This window comes from Numenius arquata, chromosome 15 (assembly GCF_964106895.1).
Source record: "Numenius arquata chromosome 15, bNumArq3.hap1.1, whole genome shotgun sequence".
Taxonomy (NCBI): domain Eukaryota; kingdom Metazoa; phylum Chordata; class Aves; order Charadriiformes; family Scolopacidae; genus Numenius; species Numenius arquata.
Window position 1 is genome coordinate 14517658 of NC_133590.1, and position 20190 is coordinate 14537847.

Below are 20190 nucleotides of genomic sequence, written 5' to 3' on the forward strand. Positions count from 1 at the left end.
TCAGCCAATGTCTGAGGGGAAAAAAAGGAAGAAAGCTTATCAGGGCCTGTCAAAAGGGGGAAACAACCCCTGCTTAGTCAGAGCCAGTGACAGATTATCCCCTTGTTAGGCAAAGGGAAAGCAGAGTGTGAAGGAGACTCGCCCCTGACTCCCCCGCACAGCATCTGGGGGCCATCTCCCCTGATGGGCTCCAGGTAATGCCCCAGGCTGCAGTCAGGGAAGAAACATTATTTACACCTTTCCTTAAAGTTCTTGCTGTCAGACTGTATTTAACCAAAAAAATGTGTTTGTTTTATTTGCCCCTCCCTCAGTTTTGGGGCTGTTTTGCTGTTGTGCGATACAATCTCAAGCAATGTATGTTAACTTCTTAAAAAAAAGCCTATTTTGCTTCAAGCTTCCCTTTCTGCCGTCAGAAATAAGAATGTTGCTTTACAGTAAAAATGTATTCATTTCAACCAAAGACCTTACCCATTTTCTTAAACTAGGTAAGAAATAATTTTAGACAGCAGACTCTCTACATAAATATAAAAAAAATGCTCTTACAACTGATACGATGAAGTAAGTGCATTTACTTTTCCCAGAAACCTTCCAATTGTTATAAACCTTAGCATAAAATAACAGGCAAAATGAAGACTAACCTTTGAATAAATGCCATTTACTGGTCTCCACTGTTCTCCATTCAAAAGGAAGGGAATGGTTATCTCATAGTCTTTTGACTGGTCCTTTGGCATCTGCTGTCTCGAGGACTCCAATTTTCCGTCCACATTCTCGCCTAGGGACAGGGAGAAGCACTTTGGGTTAGTCGGGAACAGCATCTGACAACACGAACCTTGTTATTTTAGGGACCTGGCAGCATATTTCAAAAGGAAATAATTCAGGAAAAGAATTAAACCTTAAAACATTGTGGGGTCATACTGGCAGTGTTGAAACCCACACAAATGTCTCCGAGAGCTGGGGTTCTGGGAGAGAAGGGTTGTGATTTCCACTGTTGATTAGATGGTGTGTTTCTGTAGCAGCAGAAGACAAAGAATGCACATCAGGAATAGAGATACCAGGATACAAAGATAAGGAGTTGGGATGCAAGACTTAAATAAAAACATTTGGAGAGGTATTGGCACCAACTATTTAAAGTGTTATTTTAATAAAAACACTAGAGTTTGGATTTTTTTCCATTGAAGACGATAGCAGGGGGGAATGCAAGTGGGTGGCTGTCTTTTCAGTGTCATCATTATGAGGGCAAGCAAGCTGCAGGGATTTAGATGAGAAGATTTTATCAGAACTATTTTTCCGCAATTAAGGTAAGAAATTAGCCTTGGTCATTCCACTCCCCAACCCCTCTTCTCCCCATTCCTCTTCCCAGATACAGTCACACTGAATCAGATCCAAAGCAGCGGTGGTGGGAGGGGGGACAGTGCCCTGGGGCTGTCACTGGAGCCCTCCTCTCCCCAGGGTGAACAAACCCTTCGGTGGCACGGCACAGGCTCCCTAAGGGCAGACAGTGACCTCAGATTTTCCCTTATGTCCCTCCCATTTCTGCTTTGAGAGTTGGAGTCACAGCATAGATGTAACAACCCGGTTTGGGGTTCCTGAAAGCTCCAGATTTATTGTACGTGGCCAATTGACCAGGTTTAATCCTTGGTATTTTATTATCCCCCAAATGCTTCTTAATGCACCGTCTTAGTCGGCTAAACATGGAAATGTGCAGTTGCACTCCGTTTTAACAAGTCTGAACTTTGTACAACAAAAGACTGAATATTTACTTAGCAGCCTCAGCATTTCTATATGAACATGCAAGGAGGTCACAAAGTACTGAGAACCCCATAACATCAAGGATGCACGTTCTCATTAGTGGAAAAAAAAAAAAAAAAAGACTGGAAGAGAATATAAACCCTCATTGAAATGATGCCCTACTCCTACACAGCCAGACAACTTCAATTCATACTACAGTGTAAAAAAGCTATTTGCATGCAACATTTATCAAGCGTTTTTCCTCTCACTAAACATACTAATGGTATTGTGCCCATCAAAGCAGAGTCCTAAAAAGCGGTATCCTAGTACAAGAGCTGGAAAATGATATTGAGAATAAATCTTAAAGAGAAGACAGGGATAGCTTCCAGGTGCCATGGGGCAGTCAAAACGCTGGTGGAGCTTGCCACTCTCTTGATCTACCATCATACTGAGCTCTCTGGTGCACTTGGACCCCTTGAGGATGAGACCTGGGTCTTCACAGGTGCTCTGGAAAGGTATCCATCCTCCATTAAAGTGGAGAAACACCAGCATTACCTGTCTTCCTCCTTGTTCCCATCGCTTTTGGGCTATAAGGCGCAAGGAAAGGTGATGGGGCAGCGTTTTAGCAGCTCAACCACGGCTCAGGGTTGAACCCTGTTATGGGAGTGAGAGGAGAGCTATTGGGTCAGACCTGCCCAAACAGATACCAGTGCTCGGTACTGCCATCCCAGCAGCCTGACCTGCCCTCTCTGGTCACCTAACACCCTCTGAGGATCACAACCTATGTTCTGGGCAGAACGAGCCCAACGTAGCCACTGTTAGAATTAGCTTAAAACATCTACACAGTCATTAGGGTTAAGCTGAAGTGAGAGGGAGACAAGTACTAGTATTTTCCAGCATGTTTTTAAAAAAATGACACTTTGCCTAAAACACCCCCCCACCCCCCCAAAAAAAAGAAGACTAAGGTAAAAAGATAAAGTATATTGGGAAGAGGAAATTTGCTTGTTATACGGGTGTTCCTGTAGAGGAAGGGTTCTCACCCCACCCTCAGCACAGCCCAAGCCCAACTGACAGAGGTCTGGGAGTGTCAGCCCTTGGAAGGGATGCTCCAAACCCCGCACACGATTGGGTTCACCCCTGCAGAGGCTATGAGATACCATCCCATCTGCCTAGAAGGGTCTAGACAGAACCTTACGGCTCTTTATTCTGATTATCACGCATTGAGGTCCCTGCACAGAACAGAAATTTATGAAGCATATCTCGGAGAAATGAAAAAAGTTTGGCTCTAGCCCTGTTTTTTTTTTTTTTTTTGGCTCACAAGAGCAGTCTCAACTATATGAATTAAATGACTCAGGTCCTTCTATTATTTTGTAGGATTTACACTCTGAAAGCTTCATGAAATCTAAATTTTAAGAACCCCTATAAGCATACTTTTCCTCCCACGGATGCATTGTCTGCAGTGCTTCCACGCAGTCTTATACCATGGAGCTGCAGCTAGTTATCAGGAAGCACCAAAGTCTTTCTGGGACTTCTACATGTGCAAGTTGCCTTTCTTATTAATTCTGCAAAGCATTAACATCAGAAATTTACCCAAAAGAGAAGAAAAAGGAGAGAGAGAGAGGGATCAGCATTTGTGCACCCTTGTGTTATTCCCTCATTACATCACATGGTCCAGAATGTACAACCGCTGTAAAAATATCACAGGAAAAAGGAACAATTTCTACACAAAATGCAGTTCGATTTTGCCACTCCTATTCTATCATGACAAAGTGATGCTTGTGGTGCATAACAAAGTAAGGTTACAATGAGCACATTTAATCTCACACACATGCTTATTTATCTGCACGCTGAAAATGCATATTGTGCAGACGCGTTGATAGTCTGGAGACAGACATCAAGACAGGTTTATAGGCAGCAGTTATATCTTTATTGGAAAAGATAATTTATTTGGGGGAAACAAAACAGACAAGCTTTAGAGTTTGCAAACTCTTCTGAAGCCATAGCATTTATAAAACACAAGATCAATTTCTGTCTAGTTGCTTTCCTTCAGCCAAATATTTTGTTCCTTATCTGAATGTTGGGTTTTTTTTAAAATTATTGGGTGTGATAAAAATCACGGCTTCCTGCAGAAGGAGAAAGCACTGCAGCCCAGTCACAGGGCCTCAATCTGAAAAGCACTTGGGCACATGCTTAATGTTATGCACTTGCTTAACTCCCAACTGTCCTCAGTGTGATACATGCACATTAAAGTTTCTTTTGTTGATCAAATAACAATGTTTTTCTGATTTAAATTCGTTATATTTACTTACTGAACAACTACAAAATAAAGAAACCTGTATAACTGATAGGTAAGCTCTAGATCAGTCTTTTAATCTAAAAGTAGGAGGAAGATAAAAAGGTAGATCCTTTAAATAGGATTCTGCAGCCATATTGCAAAGCTTCAAAGAACATGTTGCAGAAAACTGGGGATCACAGCCAACAAAGAGCGACCCACACACATCCGTCGAGATGGGAAAGATGACAGCATCTAAAGGGCCACTGAGCTTGACCAAACAATGGGATGCAGACAGAAAAGATACGGGTAGAAGGTAGAAGAAGACTCGAAGTCAGGAGGAAAAAGCACACAAAAAAAAAACATGAAAAGAGAGCCGGGCCAAAAAACTGAAACTGTAGGCATAGAAATTGCAGTTGAAGTGTGCAGGAAACTGAAAAAATGGGACAAGCAGATGTGCAGCCCCAGAGCAGCCAGAGTCTGAACAGAGGTGTGGGCTTCTGGGTAGCTACCCGGGTGGGATGGCTGCTGGCAACCTTGGAGAGCCTTCGGCACACACAGCCCTCGCCTCCAAGTTGGAAACACCAAAGAGTTTGTCCCAGTGAGGGCTACTTCACCCAGGCTCTTGCACAATGGCTGAACAAAACACAGTCCCAGTTTTCTTCTGCTGGTCTTGGGCCACCCATCTCCGAGCATAAGCAGAGCCCTCCCAAAGAGCATCCGAGGAGCACCAGGAGAGGTGGGACAGGACTGGAGATCTGTGCTAACGAAGGGTTTCCATCACCTTGATCACATCCCATGAGCTCCCAGTGCTGCAGTTCTTCATGCGCGCAGATGTGCTGGTATTTCCCCTCTGCCACTCTTCATCTCCTTTACCCATTTTCATTAGGATTTCTTTGAAGCTGGAACCATTAGAGTTGTTTGCATTACATTAATAATGAGGCCTCTTCTCTATGGGGACTCTTGGTATTACAGCAATATAAATAGTGTAATAATTGAAATCAGAAAATTTAAATTTTGGTAACGTGTCATGAGAGGGGAAGAAAATCAGGCCATCTGTATTACCAGGAACTTTTATTAGACCCAGGCTTGCTATCTTTTGTGTCACATGCACCTACTTACTCACCTACTTATTTTCCATTTCAGTGAAATCCTGTCCAGTTCTTCCTGACGCAAGCCCGTCTCCCACTTTTTCACATGAAAAACTCACAGTCATGTCTATCTGTTTTCTATTTTCAGCCCGCGCTGAAGGTAACGCTTTTGATCCACAAGCAGCCCACAAGCTGATGTAGCGCCCTTTATTCTTTTTTTTTTTTCCCCAGTAATATAAAAGATACTTTGTACAAATAGTGAGATGAGTAGATGTTGTCTGTCACTGACTTTTGTGCAGCTTAAATATTTTTCATCTGCCATGTACTTCTACAACTTTTCTTCTTTGCACAGTATCATACGAGGAGTTGTTGCCAAAGAAGTTAAGAATAGTTTTCGTCTTTTTGCTTTGTATTTCAGTTCCTCCGAGCTCTATGTAAAATAAACTCCAAGCATGCGACATGACATCTTTGTTTAATGGCTGTGGCCTCCTGAAGAAGCCCAGATACACTTCAGTTTTGCATTTACTTAAAATTAATAAGCTTTTAGTTAGGCAGTGCAATTTATTTGTCCTTATGACAAACAAAAAGGTGAATGCTCTCACTACTGAGTGGGTCTGGATGAAATGGGCTGAAGTGGAAGGGAAAAAAAAAATCCCTCCCAACTGCACACTCTTGACATGCTGTAAGTGCTGGTTCTGCTCCCTGCTGCCCTGGCACGGCACAGGAGAGCAGAGTCAGACCTGGGTGGTTTTTAAAAAACATCCATCTATTAATATGTAAGTTTACAATAAAGCCAACGTATGATACTCTGCTTCCTTCCCACTGCGGATGTGCATGTTCTGGGAGTCCCATCCGCACGTCTTGTCCAACACACATTAACGTGACCCCACGAGGGTCCCAAGGCACCCAAGGGCTCTTACAGCCCCAGCACCCCCTGCAGCCCAGCCCAGGGACATTGGCCCCAGCCCCAGTCCATCTCCCCAGAGCACTGCGCCCGGGCACCCTTCATGTCACCCACTGCAGTTACTGCTGAGTTATGGATATAACAGAGGGGGCGGGTGGGGGAATAAAATAAAAGGCTAAATTAAATTAAATTATATTATCCTTGTGTTACTTTTAATTTTACAAATGGGCTCACCATTGTAAATTGCAGACTATCTACTTTTTCCTCTGCAACAAAACACCAATGCACCGGAATAACCTTAGGACATAAAAGAATAATAGAACAGAGTAATCTTTCAGCAGACTGAAAACAGCTACCGGCACTGCTCTGTATTGCAAGGCGTGGAAGACAGGAAGAGCATACTTTATCCATTTCCTCCTCATTTTCTCCAGCTTCCTCAGCTCAGTTCGCAGACAGTGGGATCCATGACTTGGATGGGCCATTTCTGGCTATGGAGGAAGGGCTGTATATCCACAGATGCCTCCTGCACTCACTGGACCATTGGCAATTAGTGTTGTGGCAGGGAACTGAGGCATCCCCACAGGCTCTGTCGCCAGTCAGCTTCCCTGATAGCCCAGGATACTTTGGGTCTGCCCTGTGCCACCATACCAGTGAGCTGGGCAGGAACCCCACTGTTGGCAGGAATGTCCACCAGATGGAAAAGAGCTTTATCACGTTGCTATCAGTTGCTTCTCTCTCATGCCTTATATGGGACAACTCTTTTATCATTTCAGACTCAAAATAGAACTTTTAAATCCAAAATTACCAAGCTTGTACACTGAGAGGACCAAGCATTTGCCCTTCAAGATCAGGGTGAACTTAGGAAATTTAAGAAGGGTGTGAAACTGGGTAAGGAGCAGAGACTGCCCACCAAGCACATCACTAACCAGCCAGGTAAGGGAAGGTTGCTACCAAGGCTCAGTAAGAAAATGTATTAGGATCAGCCTCAATGTTTCTATCAATCAGCAACCTTTACTCCATGTGCAGAAGTGTCCTCCTCAAATCCAGTGCTCCAAGTTAGGAAGCAACATCTGCACGGAGATGGACAAGAATATTACAAGAGAATCCACTAACTTGCAGGCTGGAGCAAAGGGTTGAGACCAAGTAGAACAGAATGGAGGACCATACTCTCAGGGACTAGTAAGTTTTCTACTCTAAGTGGTAATCTTCAGGGGCAAATGACACAAGAAAGACCCCTACATGCTATTCAGTATAACGCTGCTGTCACATGAAACAAAGACTGTCCTGGAATGATGCATCAGAAGAGGTGTTTGCAGTGAATATCAGATATTGAAGTTACTCCTGAGTGTTACCAGTGCAAGACCATCTGTAATACTGCGGGCATTTCTCCTCACCTGCGTTCATGGAAGATTAATTCAGCCTGGAGCTGGTGGATGGGAAAAGCTGCCAGGGAAGTGGAAAGACTAAATTAAAAGAAGGGACTAAAAGAATTAAAAGAAGGGACTAAAAGAACTAAAAGAACTATTTTGCATAATCTAGAAAACCAAAGAGGACAGGGCCCATGAATGTCCTTTAGCTCTTGGTATTTATCTTGCCAGTGCTGATATATTTATAGATGGCAAGAGTATACAGTAGCTATACATAAGGTTAGATTGCATTGCAATGCAGAACTTCAGAGCAAAGAGGATCACAGCCAGCTCTTGTGCATTAAGGAAAAAAAATTAAAAATCAACTTGCTTTAAATGGAAATTGTTAACATTAGGACTCAGACTATATCATGCCAAAACCAAAAAGCGTCAACTATCCAACTATCTGGCCAAGGAGTGTGGAGGATGCGTGTTTCCAATCCTCTGGTTCACTCCATCTTTCAGCAAAAGATAAAACATTGTCCAGGTACAGATCTTGCTGAAACCACCTTCTAGAATGGTACCTAGTCCGTCTGAGATCAGAAAAATAATAAATTGTCACTTATTAATATAAAAAAGTGCAAATTATAATATTATCTGATAATAAATATTAAAATGCTATGAAATAAACCAGTACAAGATTTCCAGTACACAATGGTTAAAGAAAGAAAGCCTAATAACTTGCATAGGGTAAAATAAGCAATAGCTTGCCTTAAAGTCAACCGTCCATCCGTCTTAAATTTTACACTAACCACCAGCTGAAAAGACAGCCAACCTCTCAAAAGGATGGACACAAATCAGAAACTTTACCAGACTGATAAGGTACTTCCCATTATCCTACTAACAGCGCTTACACAGCTTTAAAAGAGACAGCACATAACGTGCCAGACTCTGCCCTCATCTCAATATAAGCACAAAGGTCTAGGCAAGATTTGACTGTGCATAAAATAAAAATCTTTTTCTTACAGAAAAGTTTTTAGTTGTTCAAAATCATAAATTATTTTTCCAACTGACCTTTGCACATCTAAGCAGTGCATTTGATTCTCTCTACAAAATCTAGTAAAATTGGGGCTTTCATGGGCTGCCTGGAAAATAATTATTTAAAAGAAAAAAAAAAAAGGCAAAAAAAAGAAGCAAACTAGCAAACTACCTAACTAAACACAAAGTTTTACTTGTCTTCTCACTCCTCCCCCCATTTCCAAACCCAAGACCTCAAGCATTTAAGCACACGTAACTTTTGGAAAGCAACTAATTCCATGGATCGTCTTGGGCTTGAATTTTGCCTTTTCCTTCACACTGCAAAATTACAACTCATGTACAAAATTTTTAAAACATCAAAAGTCAGCAAAGGTCTTTGATGAGCCTGAGGACAGGCAACAGTAAGACAACTCCATGCATTTCTGAATTTAATTTTCTGTTCTTTCTGCTTCTAATGAAAAAAGATCCCTTCTCCAGCTTGACAGGTCTGTCAACTTTGAACTGATCCGTGTATGACTTTGCAGCGTCTCCACTTGATCTTTCACACTGAGCAGCTTCACGGGCACTGACTGCTCAGATGAGAAATAGGAGTTTGAGACGCACTGAGCCCTTTTAACTAAACAGCATTAAAAACATGCTTTTTAATATTTTGATTTTATAATTCTAAGAACTATCTCCTGTCATCGCTTGTTCTTGCATGAGTTATTCCCTTCCTAAATCTAATTCTGCTGATGAAATAATCTGCCACAGGAAACAGCCCTCCCACCCCTCCCCCATGAAAGCCCATAAACTCCATGGAAAAAGTCATGTGTTGAACATTTTAATATGGACACGGGAGTGAAAGATTAAATTTGAGGGTAACTTGCTGTTCTTCTCCACCAAAGGCTCTGCGGTCAGTGTCACTGTGCGACCAGCTGAACAAACTAATGACACATTTTAGGGTGACAAAATAGAGAGAGAGGGGGGAAAAAAAGAAAAATAAAATGTTCATTGTGGAACATACCCCCTAAGCAGTTGGATCATCTTAATCTTCAAGCTTCTGTAATACAACTGTTGGAAGGCTCTAAGTTTGCGCACAATAAAGTGCTTTATTCAGGGAACCATATGACTCCATCAGTCATTCAAGCACATGTTTGGCACAGATTGAAAGTGAAAAGCATAGCTAAGTCAAATATTTCAAAACTGAACTTGTCTTTCTAACACACATGGTTTATATATTGGTGTAATATCTATATAACTTTTCAGTTCTCATATACGGTAATGTCATGGCTGGAGTACAAAACGATGTCTGCTGCACTAGGCAGCATCGCGCTTCTTGGGAGTTAGCACATGCCAAAAAGCCATTTACCAGAAAATTAAAAGGGAACTATCACACTTGACAGGTCCTCAAGAAAACTGTAAAAAATAGCTTTTGTTCATTCTAATTCTTGAATATCCATTTCTCAAATCAGGATGCTACACCATCCTTCACTAGAGAGCTGCGCTGTAACGAATCCAGGACAGCCAGTTCCTTCCTCATCACGCGCCCGAGATTGGTCCCCTCTGTTTGCAGATGAAATATTGCTCATCATACGGAGTTACTCCTGCTGATGCAAATGCGATTAAAGCAATCTTGGGAGAGCACAGTGTGATTAAAACATAAGTAATGCGAGAAGGATTTGGGCTCTCATTATACAAAATACATATTGAAATGCACTCAAGGAAAGAAGCCAGCGTATCTCGATATCCTCCCTGTTCTCGAGAACAAAATGTGACAAGTGGAGTTTTCAGAACATTTGCCATTGACTGCAGGAGGGGGCAGGGAGACTGCAGAACATTTCAAATAGTGAAAACCAAGCTTTATTACCGTGTATAGAATATATATACATATACTATATTTGGGAAACAGCTGTCCAGCCTCATTTGTGATGTTGTTCTGTTTGACTAAGGAATTACTATTCAGGACCAGTCCAAAGACAGAGTTGTCTTTTTTTTTTTTTTTTTTCCTAGAAGGGAACATCTCAAAATATGAGAGAAAAAGTAGTGAAGCATTGAAGCAGAGGCCACTTTGGCACACAGGGTGATGGGTACTTATCAAGAGGTTCCCCCCATGGAATTGCTTAGCCCATAGAGTTCACAGAAAAGGACAAGTTGTAAGTACAGGATTCAAACTCAAAGCAGCTTTGAAAAGCAAGTGACATAACAGTTTAGGAGAACTTCTCTCCTCTTGCTGCAAATCCTGCTTTAAGTTTGCTTCTTTTCCAGGTCCTGATGCACAACATGTAAATTGGCCCAGTCCTTCTTTCTCATGAAAACAAACAGGACAGGACTAATAAAAGGTAAAAAACAGTGAGGTTTGCCTTTCCCATAGGTATTTCTAGGATGCCATAGCAAAGGATGTCCCATCTTAACTCAGCATCATCCCAGCATAGGCACTACTGAGTCACATCTGCTTCTTCCTAAACTGTTGCTCCTTCCCCAAAGGATCCCAGTCCCAGAGATTCTCATTTTGATTAATTAAATTCAACTTCGCACCCTTCAGCATCAGCAATGCAATGCCTAACAAAAACACTCACTCAAGTAGAGAAATAATAACCTGTGTTTCACAAGCACAGACACAACTAATCCATAGAGCTCCAATGTCAAAGAAAAAAGTGCTGAATATATTTACTTTTCAGCAGTGAGTCCACATAATTACACAAAAATCCAGATCCAGCATTCCTCTCCAGCTCCTGTCCTCCAATCCCCCAAGAAAGGCTGCTTTTCACTGCATAAAGTTCAAAATTACTGCCCAAAATACAATTTCCTCTCGGTCTTTTAAGAGGTACAGCACAATCCCTTTCTCCAATGATTTACTAGCCTCCCCCACCGAGTATAAGGAATCCTTAGAAAAGCTGTATTGAGGGATGTTCCTTCCCATATACAATCATCAGTGAGAAAAACCTATAGACTGGGAGTTTGAGTTGTGCTCATCACATGCACACAAATCATTCATTCAGATGTTCTCTGGGAAATCACACTGAAAATGCAGAAAACCCAGCTGACACAAATTTCAGTATTCATTTAGGTAAATGTGCCTGGGAAACGATTTGTAGTTCTTCCCCAAGCCTAGCAAACGAGCTACTGGGCTGGGGAGTCAATATCCATCACGCGATTTTGTTTGTACGGGGAATACCTGCTACTCGCATTACACAACAGCAGAAAAAGAAGAATTAACTGCACCTGTACTAACATAAGCTGTCACTGAGTCTGTCTTCCTATTTTTTGAAACATGAATGAACAGAAAACTCAGAGTTACTTAATGTTCTTGAAGCCACCTCTCCTGCTCAGGTTTATGTGTGCAACCTTAGAACAAATGTCACCATCAGCACTGGACCAGTCCGTAACTCCTGACTTTCATGGGCTTCTTCAGGAGGTGAGCTACAGGAGGAATGAACATTTATTGTTATTGTTATTGTTTCCTCAGGGCAGGGACAACACCCAGGATGTCTTCCCAAGTCACTAACACAGCTTTGCTCGTCTATGAGCATCCTCTGATCCTGCCAAGCACATTTTAAATGAACAGCACAGAACATCACCACCAGCTTGTAGAAAGGAGCCAGATCTATGGAGGTCAGGCAATTTCTCCCAACTGAGGATCAGACCCACAAACAAGAAATGTACATGACAAAAATAAATAGACAAACTCCTTCTTGCTAAAGTGTGAAGACTTCTGCAATGACCCTGCAGTGCCCCCTCAACCACAAGTGTTTAATCAAAGTGTCTCTTCAGTGGGGTGCATTTTCCTCATTTAAGTGACAATAGATGAGGAAATAAATTATTTCATTTGGAATGAAAATCTGCATCAGCACACAAGAGCAGCTTTTAACCTGGATATTGTTTTATGACCTCCAGTTCAAAAAGGAACATGGATCAGAAATGAGAGGCTGTATCCTTCTCTAGAAGCTTCAGAGGCCACAGTTTGTTCTCAGCTATAGCTCTGGCACCGCAGTGCTCTCAATGGCAGAAAAGGAATGCAATATAGACTTAAATAATCCAGACTGAATAGTTCTCACGTCTTCTAATTGTTGAAGCAAGAGGATCTTCAGCAGCACTACCATCACTGCATACAGACAGAGCTGCTGAATAAAAATATTAGTGAAGCAAAGTTCCATGCATGGTCAGGTCCATATGCTCACCTTATTAAACGCAGCATTATGAAAAACTCCATATTATTTTATTTTTTCAACTTTTTTTTTTTTTACTTGACTATATCAAAACAAAATCCCATAAACACTGGGTTTCAGTGAAATTTATATTCTAAGATATTCTTTCAAAGGTAAGCAGTCACATATGAGGTTCATTTCTCTTACTTTGTCAGCTGTTTTCGGAATTAGGAAACATTAACTAGAAGCACGAAAACAGCAAACTTTAACCATTGTCAGAAGAAAGTATATATAAGATGCATTAAACGAAAAACCATTAGACAAATTTGCAGAGACTGACACAGTTCCTCTTAACAAGTATCTCAGAATAAACTAGTTAAAGATCCTTTTGTGCCAAATTCTGCATCCAGCTTTTTACGCCTTGCTGTATATTATCCAGCATGATTAACAGGCCATGAAAAAAGTCACTTCTTGCCTTATTAGATTATGTATTTTGGACAAGAAAGAATGTGTTCATCGAATCAATGGTTTCATCCTGTTGACCTTGTGAATGGACAACCTCCCGCCCCCAAGGTAACCAAATATTTCCCAACCTAGCTTCAAGTCATGGAAAGCAGCAATCTCATTTATATGGAGGGTAAAAAATTAATGAAACTACATTAAACAATTTAACAGGGGAGCCAGCATTTCTGATTAGATGATGCAGTTGATGAAGTCACTTTCTGAAGCGTGGATGCCAACATCACACTCAATATCAACATAGTCTCAAACTCTATGTGACACCAGAAAGAGAAGGTTCAACATCCTGGAGCAGGGATCGCCTAAGAAATGGTAGCTTTACTCAGTTAGTGCAATCCTTTTATCAAAAAAATACCAATTTAATGCAATTGAAGCACTTTGTGTTAGCGAGAAACAAAATGGATTGTCCTTTTAGACTACACTGTCCTATCAAGAATCAGCCGCAACCCTATAACAGACTTACTCACGCCATGGATTTTTAATTTTGTTTGTCACAGCTTTGCCCTGGAGACTCAACAGAACCCACAAGAAGCCTCTGCAGGTGTGATTTAGGCCTTTTGTACTATAAAGTTTTGGAGTTGATGTGCTTTTGTCCTAGGAGTAATCTGAAAAGCTACTTGAAACGCAAGTACCACGTGCATGCGACATGGCGAGCAAAGTCTGAGATGAGTAGAGTAGATTATGTGAGAACTTGTAGAGGAAAAAAAGCCATCAGAAAAAGGGATTAAATAAAAAAATCCCTCCAATGTAAATAGCATGAAGTGCTTGGCATCCTAAGCAGGACTGGATGCTGTGTAAGATGCAGAGCTTGGGAGAAGCTGCTGGTGTAGCAGAGCCTGGCCATATCAACGTTAACGGTATTTCAGACCTAATTGCAAACACCCTGGAAACATCACTTCTTGCTTTCCAACTCTCCCAGCAAAAGTCAGGCCCAAACCCCACCCCATCATCCCTCAAACGTGCAGTCTCCAAAGGTCAGGTTCTCAGGCAGGAGGCTTGGCAGCACCCCCGGCAGAAGCTGGGCTGGACGCACTCCTCGGCCACCCCAGGCTGGCAAAGGCAGCTTGATGCTCACCATTGGCACGCAACGCCGCAGCCCTGGCGTGCAAACGGTCCTGCCCAAAAAGATGCAGGTGAATGCTAATAAAACACAGCCCAGCTGGACTCCTTGGACAATTTTGCACTGGGGAGGTGGGATATGTTAGAAACATAGGGACCGCTAGTGATAAATCTGTCAGGAGTAGGGTAGGCGAGGTCTGAACAAGGCTGGTGGAGGACCAAATAAGCCTTTACATGAATTCAGCCTTTTTAAAACAGAATTTCATGATCAATGGCGTCAGCGGCAGCTGGCAGCCCGAGTGGAAGTAACAGATAAACACAGCCCTGATCCGCTGCCGTCACTCATGTGTCATTAGAACAGGATGAAAAGCTGCCTGAAAACGTAGCCGTGTTGATCATTAGTTCGAGGATGCTCTTTGCGGCTGGATGGCGACCTTTCCAAAAATCTCGAGGAAAGCAAGAGATGGGAAGTCCCAACAAAACACCAGCGAAGTTCCCCAGAGAGCGGGAGAGTTAATGATGTGAACGTGATTTGAAGAGTGGGCATAATGTCCTCAGCTGGTGTATTTTGGCATGGATCTACAGAGCCCCACGGACAGTGACAGCTCATGCCAGGCTATCTGCAGGCGACCTGATAGGGATAATCGTCAGACAAGAAGGTGATTATACACAGACCGTAAACATCTGACACAAACGCTGGAACAGTTTGGAAGAGGAGAGCGTTAGAAAGCGAGCTCTAAAACGTGGAGTGTGTCAGAGAGATCAGCTTTAAAGCGAGAGAGAAAGGAAGATTTCTTCTTCTGCAATTTATTTCCATTACAGCCAATGCAGTTGCAGTCAACAGCGAAAATAAAATCTGGCAGAAAGTTATTTTAATTGAAGGTAAAGAACTTTCAACTGCAATTTTAGGATTTTCATTTTTCCACCATTCTTCCAGCTAGTACCTAATACCCGAAAGAGATGTAAGAGTTTACACACACACACTAATTTGGAGTTTACCTTTATGCACCGTCACTTTATTGTCTGCCCTGCAGATACAGGAAGCTGCACAAAGCTTATGTGGAGGTAGATTTTAAGGCATTTGACTAAATCTGTAAGATTAGCTCTTATCCTACTAGATATTATCCTCCACCAGGATAGCAAAGCTAATTTTGCTTTGTTGAGGCTGGTACTTGAGTTAGTTTTCCTTTTTGTCCATGAGGTCTTTTAGCCATCAGCCAAGAGCAAGCAATACCGAAAACTGGAAAAGGCCATTGTAAAACCATAAAAATTGGAAAGGAAACAAAAAGCGAGCAGCAAGGATACTTTTAAGTTGTCTAGCTCATAACCTGATAACTTCTGTTTAATATTAGAGTTGTTTCTAGGGCAGTTCCACATTATGCATGTCTCTCACCACACTTCAAAACCAGTTTTCAAGAAATATCGTAACTTAAAATTCTATATTAATCACTAAGCATGTGTTTATGTAAAAATTAGGATGTTCTGGCAGCGCCTCAAATCCCTAACACCGGGCCCAGGGCTGGCGCAGCAGTAGAGCCAGCTGAGGTAGGGATTGCAAAGCTCCAGGACGCGGGTGGAGATGTGTGCCAGCACAGCTAAGAGGACTTTTCGTCACCGGGCAGCTTTGCTGGGTCTCGAAACACGCGGTGGTAACTTTCAGCACCTCTGCGACCAAGAAAGCAGCACATGCTCTGGCAAAGCTAAAGCTGTTCTCTGCTTCCACAGGATAAAAAAAAAAAAAAAAAAAGGGAATTAAAGGAGAGGATGCTCGCTGAGCACTCTGGCTGCAGAGGCAAAAGAACAAGTTATAGACTTGTTATGGGTAGAAGAAGAGTAGGAGAGATGTAGCAAGGCAAACCCAAAACCCAGCTGGGTCAGCAAGCAGCGCTGTTGCTCAAGCTCAGACATCTGAAGATGGGCACCATAAAGATGAGCAGCTGACACAAACTTTAGCGAGAGCTTAATTCATCAGTGCAAACATCACTTTAGAACTCCAGCTTGGCTCTCGGGGGATCTCAAGCCACAGGTAAGGGGATTTCCACCTCCATTTACCATTCCGCCCCTCTCATCTGTATGCCAGACAAAAGCCACATACCGTTTGCCCTCTTATTTTATTGGAGGAAGAACTAATTTGGAGTATGTTTATTTCTTGATTTCTGTCACACGGGAATGCTAGAAGCATCTTATCTCAAACTTTCCTGGATGCGTAATCAAGTTTACCCTCTGTCCTAGCCCACCTCCAGCTCACGGTGGGCCCTGGGCAGCCACAGTAGGTCCCATGCTCAGAAAAGGGGTGTCTTCTGCCCCCACTCAAACAACCCCCCCCTTGACCCATGCAAAGGGAGCAGCCGCAGGGGAGCTGGGCACCTATTTCTCCTCACCTACCTGAGAATTGCTGCAGCCTTTAACCCCGATATGCTGATTTGGTCTAATTACAAATGTTGACGAAGAGTAATTAAGACCTCTGACAGAGGCAAAGCAAAGCTTCGACTCCTGTTAATTCATTAACATAAATCCTCGCTGCTTGATTAAATGCAACAGCTCGCTCTGGCTGCCCTAGGACTTCAACGTGCGGGTTAATGTGATAAAGTATATCTCTGTCTTTCTCTTAGCAAGTCCAGAGCCAAAGTCCCAGTGAAAGTCGCTGTGCATAAATTCGGAGACAAGCAAACATTTACAAAGTTTAAAGTTACAATAAAAAAAAAGACCCCGGGGGGACAAGAGTTTGTAGTAACACGTAGGGACACATGCACTCGGCAGCGCTGCTACGTGTATTTACACAAGAGAATCTCCCTTCCTCTCTCACATAAAATATGCATTGTCAGCTGCTGCTTAATGAAGAGGACAGGGCCTGGGCCCTCCAGTGATTCCTGAAAAAGCCCCATTTTTGCCATACAAAGAGGCGAGTCCCTTTTTCCAGGCTGTTCCCCCCTCTGCAAACGCGGAAAGCGGGGAGCCAGGACTTGCAAAACATCTTTGAAAACTGAAGCCACCCATCCCCTCACTTGCGCTCCCTTTGAATGAACGTAGCGGCGAGTAAACTTTTACCCAGCAAAAAAAAAAAAAAAAAAAAAAAAGACGCTTTTACCAGCAGGATTTGGCTTTTTTTCGGGAAATTTTTCCCGGCTGGAAACAAGAGTCGGAATTCTGACAACACTCCCAAAGCCTGAATTCAGCCCCAACCCTGCTGTTTGCAGGGGACCCTTAGGGGATAACTGACCCTGCAGGGCATCCCCCCCATCCCCTGGGGGTTCCCCCCCTCCATCCCGCCTCCCTCCCCCGCACCGCGGCCGCGGTGCGGGGGAGGGAGGCGGGATGGAGGGGGGGGGGGGGGGTGCGCAAAATCCGCGCCGAGAGCGTCCGAGTCCTGCTGGGTGCGCTTTGTTAAAAGTAATTTCTCTGTTCCTTATCCCCTTAAAACGCAGCGTAAGGTGAGGAAGTATTAAAAAAAAAAAAAAATAATAAATTAAAATAAAACAAAACATATATAGCTATATTTCGTTAACTTACCTTGTGCTGCGGGTGATGCTAAAAAGAGCCAGCTGAGGCTGAGCAGCAGCATGGAAATCTGGGCTGGGGGGTGCGGAGGAGGGAAGCGCTGCTGCTCTGCATGGAGAGGCTTTGACATCTTAGCCCAGACTGAGGGAGACAAACTTTCATCAGCTGGGGCTGGAGAGCAGCACCATAATATACAGTTACAGAGAGGAGCGAGCTGGGACTCAGGATGTGAGAGATTTCCTGCATGCAGTTAACTCCAAAACCCCTCCTGCTCCTGCTGATGAGTTGGGCTCTGCTTTCTTAGAGAGGAAAAAAAAAAGAAAAAAAAAGAAAAAAAAGTTGCTTTTTTTTTTTTTTCCTTTTTTTAAAGAGGTTTGGGGTTGGGCTTTTTTTTTTTTTTTTCTTTTTTTTTTTTTTTTTTTTTGGCAAGGAAAATGCTGCTGACCGTTGCAATTAACGAGCAGCCCGTCCGCGCTGGCTTGCGCTCACCGCGCTCATTACCACGGAACAAATGAGCTCCGCGCCCGCCGCTCCGCTGGGTCCTACCGCCCGCCGCCGCGCAGGCAGCTCCGCGGCTCCGGGGTCGGAAGGCGGGGGGGGGGCGTCTGGGGTCCGGGCCCCCCCATCCCCCAGCTGCCAAGGATTCCCCCTTTCTGCTGCACACGCAGCCCTGGCTGCTTCCTCTGGAAAGCCATCTGCATACGTTAGAGCTCAGGGATTATTTATTGGTTCCATAATTATTTCAGAGTTGTTTCTGGTGCCTCCGACTTATTTTATACTGTGGGGCTTTTTAAAGAAAAAAAAACCAAAAAACAAAAAACCAACCAACACAAACCCACAAGCAACACACCCACAGAGTTGCCAGATGCGTTTTTTAAAATCTTCCTCATTCGAATTATTATTACTGACTGTCTGGGAGAATAACTAAATACAGATTATCTATTCCTTAACATACCACCAAAATACATATAATGCCCACATGTTGCGCAGAATGCTGTAGAGCAGTAGAAGGAAAGATCCTAATCCTGTAAATCCTCACAGACTTTTATTGTGCAGTTTTATTTTGAATTTGTTAAAATTCTTCCCAAATCTTAGTGTTTGAATATTGGTGCTTAATTCTGCAGATTGGCCCCATGTTCCTTGTGCACGAAACAATTGGCAAAACTGGCCTAATAGATGTCTGTACGTCAGAAGGCACAACAGCCATGCAATCCTACTTAAAAAAATTGATTTTGGGACCATGGATTTGGGTCTGTTCTGGAGCAGAGGCTGGTAACTATTCACAGTGATCCCGACTATACCTTTTCCCTGCTCAGGGGATAAATGACCCAGTAGAAACTCTGGATTTTGAACTCTGCCTACATTTACCCCCCACATCTCCCCTCAGCAGCACGCGTTTTCTTCACCACCCCCTTTCCCAGGAAACCCCTGTCCTTGCGAGCAGCCAAGGATTACCCTACGTACAGCTTTAAATATCCAAATGCTAAATTATCCCTACCCAGCCATTATCAATTACATCTTAACAGCTAAAGTCAGCAACATTTCATCCCTTAAAATATAAACTAATGAACTCTATTGACTATCTCGTTAAGGACATACATGCTCCACACTGCACATTGCTTAAAAATGTTAGTATTAAACCAGACGATTCCTTTGTGGAAGGCCACCATAAAAGCAATGTAGACATTTTATCCTTTGAAGGTATTTTCCCCATTAAAAAAAATCAGTCAAAGGGAGCTAAAGACTTCTAAGTAGGGTTTTGGTAATCCCACATGGCTTTTCACTTAAATGGTAATATTTTTATTTGGAGTAACAATATTTGCTAACAGAGAATGAGGAGCCAACTATATCTTGGACATTCACTAGCATGAATGACCTAGATATTATCAGAACTCCTCCTCCTCCCCCAAAACTTAACCAGAAAGGAACACTTAGATTTTACCACACCAATTTTATGGTCTTGAAGTTGATAGATAAATTGATAGTTTATCACAAGAGTCCCAAATAATTTATTAACGACATCCATAAAGGAATGCTACTGAATTGCAGATACCCCTGGCTCTGGAGAACAACAGTACAGTTTCACAGGAGTTTCAAAACTCTTTTGGAAAAAAAAAACCAATAAGGAAAAAGTGCCCCTGCTTCACTACTACGTGAATAAGAGAGGCCAAACCTTGACTTTTAATTTCTCATGTCAAACCAGCTCCCACAATTAGTTTTACGAGGCTTGGTTCATCCACTTCAGAAGAACAAGGCTGGGTTTCCCTGCAGGAAATGAAAATTGCATCCAGGTTGTGTGGCTGCTTCAAAGGGCGCCAGCGATCCTGATTCTCCAGGTTATTCCTGCAGGCAATGCCTCTCTATCCATCCTTCATCCATCCATCCATCCATCCATCCATCCATCCATCCTTCTTTCCTTCCTTCCTTCCCAGCTTTGTTCTTTAGCATTGTCAGGGGAAGGGCTGTGGGGGTGTGGGGGGGGTGTCTCGCCACTTCTGGGATTTTCCTTACTTTTGTATCTTTTGCTACTAGCTCTTTATGCCTCCCCCTCCTCCCCCCTTATCTTCCTTGCTACATGTATTTAGTTTTTCTTTACTTCAAGCACAAGAAG

At 42.9% G+C, this 20190-nt stretch overlaps 1 protein-coding gene across 1 annotated transcript in view; it reads right to left on the reverse strand.

Moving 5' to 3' along the window:
- ADAM12 (ADAM metallopeptidase domain 12) overlaps window positions 1-17713 on the reverse strand; it is a 182731-nt gene extending 165018 nt beyond the window's left edge. The window contains exons 1-2 of the mRNA XM_074158846.1: window positions 17592-17713; window positions 639-772 (exon numbers count right to left, since the gene is read on the reverse strand). Of these exons, the coding sequence (XP_074014947.1) occupies window positions 639-772; window positions 17592-17709 (252 nt within the window). The 5' untranslated portion in view covers window positions 17710-17713. The remainder of the gene's footprint in view (window positions 1-638; window positions 773-17591) is intronic.
- Between the last annotated feature and the right edge of the window lie 2477 nt (window positions 17714-20190).